Genomic DNA, 10,051 nt, shown 5'->3' with positions numbered 1-10,051 from the left:
TGCTGAGCAATGATTGATTCTGCCTGCTGATTTCAATTCGAGCCCATCAGCGTCTTTTCTGCAGAAGATGATCTCTGGCAAGATCCAGAAACAGGTCTGAGATAGTTGACTTGTGGGGTCTAGATGACCCCACTTCCAACGTCAACATTTCTGGCATATCTGGGATAGCACAAGGGTTAAAGCATTTTCGAGATGTTGTCCAAATTAAAAAAAAAAAGTTCAAACATCATGTATAAGAGAAAATTCTAAAATTATAAGTAAAAATTTTGGAAAGAAGAAGTCCAAATTTCTGAAGATAAAAACTATATATTTTCTGAGAAAAAACTGTCTTAAATGTAATATAAATGTCAAAATTTGCAGATTTAAAAGTTTGTGCTTTCCAATAAAATTAGAATTTTAGGCAGAAAACAAAACTCTGACGTCAGAATAGAATAGAATAGAATAGAATAGAATAGAATAGAATAGAATAGAACAGAACAGAAGAGAACAGAACCGAACAGAACAGAATAGAATAGAATAGAACAGAACAGAACAGAACAGAACAGAACCGAACAGAACAGAACAGAATAGAATAGAATAGAAAGCTGCATTGATCCCACCTAGGGGAAATTAGATTGTTGCCATAGCTTTGTTAAAAAACAGTACATAATAAATAACAGTAAAAAATAAATGAATAATAACAGTAATACTGCTACTATGACTAATAAACATACCACTACTACTAATAATAATATTACCACAACAAATAACAATATTACTAATAATACTCTTACTATTAATGACAATAATACTACTAATACTAATAATACTGTTACTACTGATGACAATAATACTACTTATCCTAGTAAAATTGCTACTGCTAATAACAATACTACTACTACTACTATTACTACTACTACTACTAATAATAACATTGCTACTACTACTATTACTACTACCACTACTACTTTTACTAGTACTATTAATAATAATAATAATACCAGTACAAATACTACTATTAATAATAATGACAATAATAATAACAATTCTGAAAATACTGCTCCTGATACTACTACTTTTAATAATATTATTGCTCAACTTCTCTTCCTACTAATATTACTAAAATATACTGCTACTGCAACCACTAAAACCACTACTAGTACGACCATTTACTACTACTACTACTAATAAGAATAAAAATAATAACAATATTACATTACATTAATAATAATCATGTATTATTATTTATACTAATACCAAATAAGAAAAATAATAAAAAAAAAAATCTTTATTTTGATGTCAAAATTAAAATTCAAGAACTCAAGCTCTGTTTCAAATTACAATAATAAAAACAAATGTTAGGAATAGTTTGGATGTTGGAATCGGTGAACGTCAGCATTTTGAAAATAAAGTCAAATTCTTACATTATTTTTGAGCACAAAGTGGTCATTTTGTGATTTTTAATTATTTTCCATGGCAACGTAATGGTTGTAAATGCTTGAACCTTTCCTCTTCATGAACAGAGATCTGAACGTCCGGGTTGCCAGATCTGCTGGCGTTCCCGTTTCGCAGATCTCACAGTACCTGGATGGGACTGACGTCGCTTCCTCGGCCATGACCGCTGTAGGCGGTTGGAGCTCCGAAAGTGTGGAAACGTAGCCGTTCCTCGATGCACGGAGCAGCGGCAGCAGCTGTCATGTGAATCAGCTGGACGAACAAGGAAGGAGATAAACAACAAAACGAGACCGATTCTTTAATTTGAGGTAAATCGCTGCATTCTTGTGCGAGGAGAGGATGTGTTGATTTTAGTGCATGCTAGTGTTTTTGTGTTTGAGGAAGCCGCGAGCAATTTTCGTGACTCCCGTGCAGAATTTTGTGGAGCTCTGGACGGATTAGCATTAGCATTACCCAAAACACAAGTTGGGACGCGGTCGTGCCCGTCTCGGACAAGTCGATTTGCAAATGTCCGTTTATTTATCATAAATTACAAGGTTATATTTTTCCTTATTGTTTTTATATCAGCTCAGACATTCCTAGTTTTGTCATTTTGAAGTCTCAAACGAAGTAGCTCCGGGGCCTGCGTGCAGCCACCTTACAGGAGGCATTTAAACCCCACTCACTCGTGTAAGTAACAAGTCAGCTAACGCTCTAGCTAGGTTAGCGTAACACTTTGTTGCACTTTTTTCGCTCTGACAGCTATCGACTCTGTATACTGAACCGACTCCCATGATTTCACGTTTTTTCAACATAAAAAAGGAACTCATATGGTTGCTATAATCTGTTAGCGAGTCAGCTGTTTGTTCAGCCATTGCTGTGCATCATAACAGAACGTAGGCTAGCTAGCTAGTCGCGTTGGCAGACAACAAAGATCAGCGGACCCACAAACCACCAGTGAACTATTAATAGCCAAACTGCATTTCAGCCATAATACAATTTGTTTTTTCTTTAGCTAAATATATTTTACAGCCATTTAGAGGCCAATTCTTTTAACACATGTTTCCGGTTTATGCAAATTAACTGCAAACCAAAGAAAAATAAGCTGTAATCTTTCTCCTGAACTAGTTTCACAGTGTAACTACCTGGTAAATACATGTTATTGCATCGAATTGTCGTATGGTTTGCAGTAAAGAAACATAAATGTTAGGAAAAATCCAGCTAACACGCGGGACTGGTGTGATTTCCTTTGTTTGTTGGTACAGTAAAGTCAGAGTTGGGAGTGGGATGGGTGGATGGGACAAAAGCTCAAAACTTGCAAGTGTACCAGTGGGGTTACACCATCAAAACATTAGAGCCTCTGCCGCCATCTAGTGGCCAATTTACAAAATACACTGTGCTGAAAATTAAATCAAAATTTGTTAAATTCTCCACCACTCCGTCTGTCCATAATGTATTGGCTCTACCACACAATGTCTTTTTTTAGATAAGAAAAATAAAATTCTCAGTAAAAGGCTCAAAAGAACTAATTCATAAAAGATGGAACTCATTTTTTAATTACTTCAAAACACGAACAGTGGATACGTAAATCATCACATTAAGGAGGGGAAAGAAAGTAAAAAAAAAATTTTTTTTTATTTATTTACACATATACAACATATTGCAAAAAAAAGCGGGTATAGAAATGCATAAAATTATATTAGAGCCTCTACCTCATAAAACTTTAAAGTTGACATAAAATACAAAAACACAATTTTTTAAATTCACAATCATGCACGTTACACATCTTAAACAAAACAAACAACATTTACATTTCATAATACAATCATTTAATTTCACGGATAGCCTTAAACTTAAAAAAAATAAAAATAAAATAGACAACTTTTTAAAATACATTTGTATTTATCCATGTATATAATAATACATAGTTTATATGTGACCATTATTTCTGTTACATATGATGTATAAAAGAAAAAAAATGCTCAATAAACAGTTTCTACCCCCCCCAAAAAAAGCAAGTTTTTTTGGATAAAATAAAATGTTTGACATAATCTATTTTGAAATTTTAAAATTGAAATATTAGCGATGAAAATAAAAAATACTTAATATGATTAAAATAAATCAGAAAAAAACCAACATGTATTATTTCTCAATAGATTGTTTCTCTTGTGGACAGTCGAGGGTATCGATTTTTTTATTTTTTTATTTATGAAGTTATTCATATTTTTCTGCAACTGCATTTGTACTTTTAAGATTAATATTATTTCTATTATTGAACAGATTTTTTTTTTACAGAAACACAAGTATAACTTCAAAGCAGGGTCTAAAAACAAAGCAAATTAATGTTTTTAAAACTGAAACAGATTCAGAAACACTTTTTTTTAATTTATTTATTTTTTGTTTGTTTTGTTTCCTCGAGGTTGTAGTAGGTGAGGTGGCAGGATGGCGGGAGCAGGGGTATGTAGCCCTGCAAACCCCACCTGCAAAATAATGACCTTCAGGCCCACGATGGAGGAGTTTAAAGACTTTAACAAGTACTTGGTCTATATGGAGTCCCAGGGTGCACATCGTGCCGGCTTGGCAAAGGTAAGCAGAGATTTTTTCTTCAGTAAATGTTCCCATTGCTGCATCATTCTGGGACTAGAGCTCTCTTCAGTTCTTAAAGGGGGAAATGAGGAGAAACTGAACACATGAAGGTTGCATAAAAACAACAATTTAACAATCAAAGTGTTCATATGTTTGGGTTTCTTTAGCAACACTCCTCCTTGTTTTTGGTCTTTCAGGTCATTCCTCCTAAAGGCTGGAAACCTCGGCGTACGTATGACGATATAGACAACCTGATGATCGACGCTCCCATTCAGCAGATGGTGGCCGGCCAGTCGGGGCTCTTCACTCAATACAACATCCAGAAAAAGCCTCTGAGTGTGCAGGAGTTCAGACGGTTGGCCAACAGTGACATGTGAGTGTTTTCCAGGATGGCTTGAGTGAGAGTTCACTGATGATTATTAAAACACTTGATAAGAAGGGCTCCTTTGAAATGAAAATGTCCATTTCAATACCTTTTTTTCCCCTCTCAGAAATATTAATTGTAAATGTCAACACATATTCACATTTGTCTGAGTTTTTACCTTTTTCTTTGTCAGTTTGTTCATTTTTTTTGTAATATTTCAGCATCTGCATTACAATTTATTAATGTTTTTGAATATATATACATTTATGTATAGTGTAATGTACGTTTTGCATTTTAAATTGTCAGCGTCTTATCTTTTCATCCATTTACAGGTACTGTACACCTCGCTACCTGAATTACGAAGACCTTGAGAGGAAATACTGGAAAAACCTCACGTTTGTGTCGCCCATATATGGTGCTGATGTCAGTGGGAGTCTCTATGATGAGGTAGAGGACTTCCTGCATCTTCAAGAATTTTTTAATGTCAGAAATGTACAAAGAACCCTTTCTAACACAAAGGTTTTCCAAAATAGCACAAAAAAATAAATAAAAGTAGAGAATTAAAGATGTGGCTTTATTACTAAAATTAAGAAAAATGTGTAGATCCCCACATTGCCATAAGATAGCCCCAGGCTTAAAGTAAAAGCTGTTTTTTTTAAATAAATATTTTGTTTTTAACACCGGAGATGTCACCAAAATCATCTAAATAACACAATCTTTGACCTATTAGAACTACTGGACCGTTGATCAACGTCCATCAGCTGATTCTTTCCTTTTGTTTTGACTTTGCACTGATAACATAAAATGTTATATTAATTAAAATACTCACAAGGCTGCTTTTCTCCACATCAAACTCCACAGAAATTATGTTAATTGCATAAACAGCTGAAGACTTGGAGTAGTCAAAAAAATGTGAACACTGGAGTGAAAGGCTGCGTCACACAGCCATTGTGTATATTCTGCGCACACTGCATGGATTAAATTTGGCAATAAGTGAATATATGTGGCAAAACTTAGAAAAGTTGTGGTTTTTACGTGAAATTTTCACAGATTTATCACAAATGAACCACATTAAAACCACATAAGAAGTGCAAATAAACCATGTAAAGAACTCGTAGACCCGCGTTTCATTGATTTTCTTCACACCATGTCAGCACCAGGACAGCACCCGCCGATACTTTGTTTTATTAAGCAGTCAGATTCTCCTGGTCCACACCAGTTCTAAGTCAGTTACAAGGGTGCCAGCCCATTAGGGGCAGACGGCCCGTTCTGGGTGGAGGGGTGAAAGATTGGCCTATTTATATACTCGTCACGCAATACGTCAATTCTGTGCCGTTTATATTTAATTCATTAGTGATTTGTGCGTCAATTACGTAATTTTTGTGTGTTAACCTACACATTTGCATAAATGGCACACAATTACTCAAGATTAGTATAACAATTGCATGTGAACTACGTAAATTATGCTTGAACTGCATAATTTTCAACCTACCAAAAACTGCTTAAAACCAAATTCCTGCAGATTGAAACCCTCAACAGACATCTACAAATGACAAGAGACCGGGCCTTAAAGCTCCAGACGGGAGACATGCTTTTCTCAGGATGGACTCTGCGTTTTTGCTTTAGAAACTGATTAATTTTTTTAGATTTACCTAATTTTCTAGAGGTTTTCCACAGTTTTTGTTTCTGATCCAACCACCGAGGCGATTTCAGATTCCACTGGTTTGACTCGATCACTCCCAAGAACTTTAGTTTGTCTACTGTGTGGATAATGGAAGTCCCATTTAAGATCCTCTCGTTTGTTTGGACCAAGTCTTTGCAAACAATTTTGAAAAATGATTGTGAAAAAATGTTAGTTTTATTTTGAAACTTGCACATTTTTATAAATTTTAAACTTATTTATGAAACATATAGACGCCACAATTTCCAAATAACTAAAACCTTAAGAGTTGTCAAGAGTTTAAAGACTTCCTTAAAACACAAAGCAGGCAGAAGCACCTCCCACATATTTCAGGAAGTAAATCTCGTGTTTCACTGTTTCAGGTACTGCTGCCTTTACAGCCATTGTTCACTTTAAAAGTTAAGAATTTACTAAAACAACAGAAGAAAACGAGTAACATTATTAATGAAATCCTACTGCACAAAAATACCTTCTGTGCAGCTCTGATCAATCTCTCGGTTTCCCAGGATGTGGAGGAGTGGAACGTCGGCCACCTGAACTCCATCTTGGACGTCATTGAAGAGGACTGCGGGGTGTCCATACAGGGGGTCAACACTCCGTATTTATACTTCGGCATGTGGAAGACCACCTTCTCCTGGCACACTGAAGACATGGACCTGTACAGCATCAACTACCTTCATTTTGGAGAGCCCAAGTCCTGGTGAGTGTGTGTGTTACGGGTAAAATACCCACAATTATTGGAATCAACCAAGTTAACCTGATGACAAACCTATCTTTTTCAGTAATAGTTTACCTGCTCAGCAGGGTAATAATCCATCTCCATGCTCTTTAATATTTACAGTAAAATCATAGAAATATGCCACTAAATCATTTTATTTATCACTAAAATGTACATTTTTTATTCTCACACAATCCTATTTTTTAGTTTCTGTTATTTCCTTTTTGAGTAGAAAAAAACATACTAGAAATAATTACATTGACTTTAAACTAGATCTTTTTATCAATACATTTTATTTGATTGCTGAAATTAATTAAAATAAACCAACCAATCTCTAATAAAAGTGCACAGAGAACAAGAGTGCAGTAAAAGTTGTAGAACACTTATGAAAAGGCAGTTACATTTTTAATTAATGTAGTAAATATCCTTCTGCGTGATTCCACAGCATTTTCCCAGCAACTACTGTGGTTACTTTGACAGAAACTGTACAAAACAGCAAGAAGGGATTAGTCTGCATTCGCATGGAGATGGCGTGTTTAAAATGAGATGCGCAGCTGGGAAAAAAATGCCAAAAATGTGCCAAACTGTGCTATTCAAGCTAACACAATTTATGTGGGTTTTTTTATTTTTTTATTTTTATGTGTTTTCGACCCAGAGTTCTGTCAGGTCTTTTCCTAAAATCCCTGACAACGGCGAGCGTGTCTGCCTGGTGAGTTCACTGAACTCCAAACATCCGCAGCAAAACAAAACAGTTTATCAGAGAAAATGACGAACGCCAGAAGAACCGATCCATTTATAATTTATCGGTTTAATACTGTTGACATTTTTTCTGAAAAACTGCTTTATATAAAGTGAGTTGGGCTCAATATCTCATTATCACGAGAAAACAAATTTTGTTTTCTCATGATAATGCAATGGTGGATCTCGTTATCACGAGAAAATGTAAATATTAAAACACAAAACATGAATACTATATATATTTGACCAGGTGACACATTTAAGCTTTAAACTCTGGAATATGCAGAGTAGTGGGAAAAAAGGGGGTTCTGGCTTTTTTTCCCCACCATGGAGGAACCTCTGCTCATTAGAGCAGTGAACCCTGCTACCCCCACAGGGATCAGTGTCACAGCCAGACAGTGACACACACGCACACTTTACAAAGAGCAGCCTCATGTGCCAGGGACCTCCACATACATATTCTTATCATCTTCTGCACACACTCGTGTGTGCTCTCATTCTGTTGCTTTTTCGACAACTCATCTCTGCAGGGAAGCAGCTTTAAAAAAAAAAAAAATAAATCAGCGCCTCCTCTCAGTCCCACATTCGCCTCTGTGCCACCTCCACCTGAGGGTTGTGTCCCTGTCTCACCGAGTCCCCACACTGCCGTGTTAAGCTGACAGGTGACACGATGACAGAAACGCCACGGACCTGAGGGCGGTTGGAGCGAGTCAAATGAAATGTCGACTCAAACCTTCAGGGATTTCTTCTGTCACGCTCCCCAGTTTTGTTGCTGAGAACTTTTGGAAAAATGTTAAATCCAGGTTGCATCAGCAGTGCAGCGCAGAAAAAAGCTGGAATGATGCTAGATAAATATCTTATTAGTAGGGGTGTGTATTGGCAAGAATCTGGCGATCTGATACGTATCGCGATAAATGTCTCAAAATACGATACATATCGTGATATATCCCAAGACTGTATCAGAACATTTTTTCTCTTTTCATTAAAAAAATATGACTCAGAAAAAAAGACTGAAGAACTCTGACAAATAATTAATTCTATATTTTCTTGTCAGCCTTTTAAATTGATAGATGTATCGCCAAATTAAATATCGCAATATATTACCAAATCGATTTTTCCCTATACCCTTAGTAATCAGTAATTTTTTTACCAAGCATTTTTATGAAGAGGAATGACCTTGGTATCTCCAAAATCTATAATGAGTTCCCTGGTTCCCTGGTTACCTTCAACCTATTAAAACATTTCTAAATTCTACTTTTGGCTCTTCTTTAATGGCTAAACTCCAACATTTTGAAGTTGTTTTCAGCGAAAACCTGTGACAGCTCTTGTATTCCAGACCAGAGGCCTGCTTGTTCTTTCCAGGATTTTCAGCTTCAGTTTTTAGGCTCCTCTGGTTCTAAACAGTGATCCAATCCATTAAATAGATCGGTTTTCTTTTACTTTTCCTCCTTTGGAGGGGCCACCCCTCCTCTAAACACACGAGCTGATTGTGTTGGAACAGTATTGGAGCACTCAGATCCACCACTTGATGGCAGTCTTGAAATTCTCTGTGCGGCACCAAAGCCATCATAGCAGCGCATTAATAAAATAACAGTTTCCTTTTCTTTTCTCTGCTTATATAAGGTATGCCATCCCTCCTGAGCACGGGAAAAGACTGGAGCGTCTGGCTACAGGTGAAAGAACATGTGCACTGTCACTGTATTGGAAATAATCGAGTTATGAAATAACATGTAGGACTACAGAAGCGATACGTGAAAATCTATTGTTTCTGCTTTGTACTATAAGACAGTCATTAAATCTTGAAGAAAATTCCAAAAGTGTAGTTTAGGATTTTTTTCTTTTAAATGAAAGTTCACATTTAATAGAGTTGGTGGCTTCCTCCAATTTCTGAAAGTTAAATTCATTCACAGTCTACAACCACTGAACCATGTTGAACTTTAACAGTTTCAGCTTCTGTTGTTCCTGTATTTTAATGACCCCACAAGAAATGAACATTTATTTTGCTGTTATTTTTTAAGAGAAATATTCAATATTATTTTACAGTTTTACAGTTAACAATTCTATATGATACGCTCAACTTTTGATGAGCAGTGTGATGCTGTGGGACTGGCTGTTTTTCACTCATTTATTTTAAAAAAGTGTTTCCAGTGCAGTTTTGCAAAATATGTCAATTTTGATACGCCTCAAAAACCACCTCATAAAATGTGAGTTTTTTTTCAAAATTGTTGTGTTTTCATTGGGGGAATTTATTTTTGCGCAATTTCATAGTCAATGGAAACACAGCTACTTTTGAGTACTCAAGAGGATGGACATTTTATTTAGTATAAAGGTGAAAAGAATCGGTGCCATCAAGTGCTGAATGAAACGCTTTTTCTATTTTCTTTTTTCTTTTTGGACTGGTGAACTCTCTTTGATGGTGTCTTCATGTTTGACAGGTTTCTTCCCAAACAGCTTCAAAGGATGTGAGGCTTTTCTCCGTCACAAGATGACTCTAATCTCCCCGTCCATACTGAAGAAGTATGGAATTCCCTTTGATAAGGTAACCTCTCAT

The 10,051-nt window shown here is 35.8% G+C and overlaps 1 protein-coding gene across 3 annotated transcripts in view; it reads left to right on the top strand.

Annotated features, from left to right (window-relative positions):
- Positions 1-1,525: 1,525 nt before the first annotated feature.
- kdm4c (lysine (K)-specific demethylase 4C) overlaps positions 1,526-10,051 on the top strand; it is a 29,952-nt gene continuing 21,426 nt past the window's right edge. For all 3 annotated transcript variants that reach the window (XM_036213175.1, XM_024289696.1, XM_024289695.1), the window contains exons 1-7: positions 1,526-1,742; positions 3,833-3,999; positions 4,197-4,372; positions 4,696-4,810; positions 6,551-6,744; positions 9,124-9,173; positions 9,936-10,039. In XM_036213175.1, the coding sequence (XP_036069068.1) occupies positions 3,856-3,999; positions 4,197-4,372; positions 4,696-4,810; positions 6,551-6,744; positions 9,124-9,173; positions 9,936-10,039 (783 nt within the window). In that variant the 5' untranslated portion in view covers positions 1,526-1,742; positions 3,833-3,855. The remainder of the gene's footprint in view (positions 1,743-3,832; positions 4,000-4,196; positions 4,373-4,695; positions 4,811-6,550; positions 6,745-9,123; positions 9,174-9,935; positions 10,040-10,051) is intronic.

This window comes from Oryzias melastigma, linkage group LG1 (genome assembly GCF_002922805.2).
Source record: "Oryzias melastigma strain HK-1 linkage group LG1, ASM292280v2, whole genome shotgun sequence".
NCBI classification, from domain to species: domain Eukaryota; kingdom Metazoa; phylum Chordata; class Actinopteri; order Beloniformes; family Adrianichthyidae; genus Oryzias; species Oryzias melastigma.
Note: the sequence above shows the minus strand (reverse complement) of the source record. Positions and strands in the feature narration are given on the sequence as shown.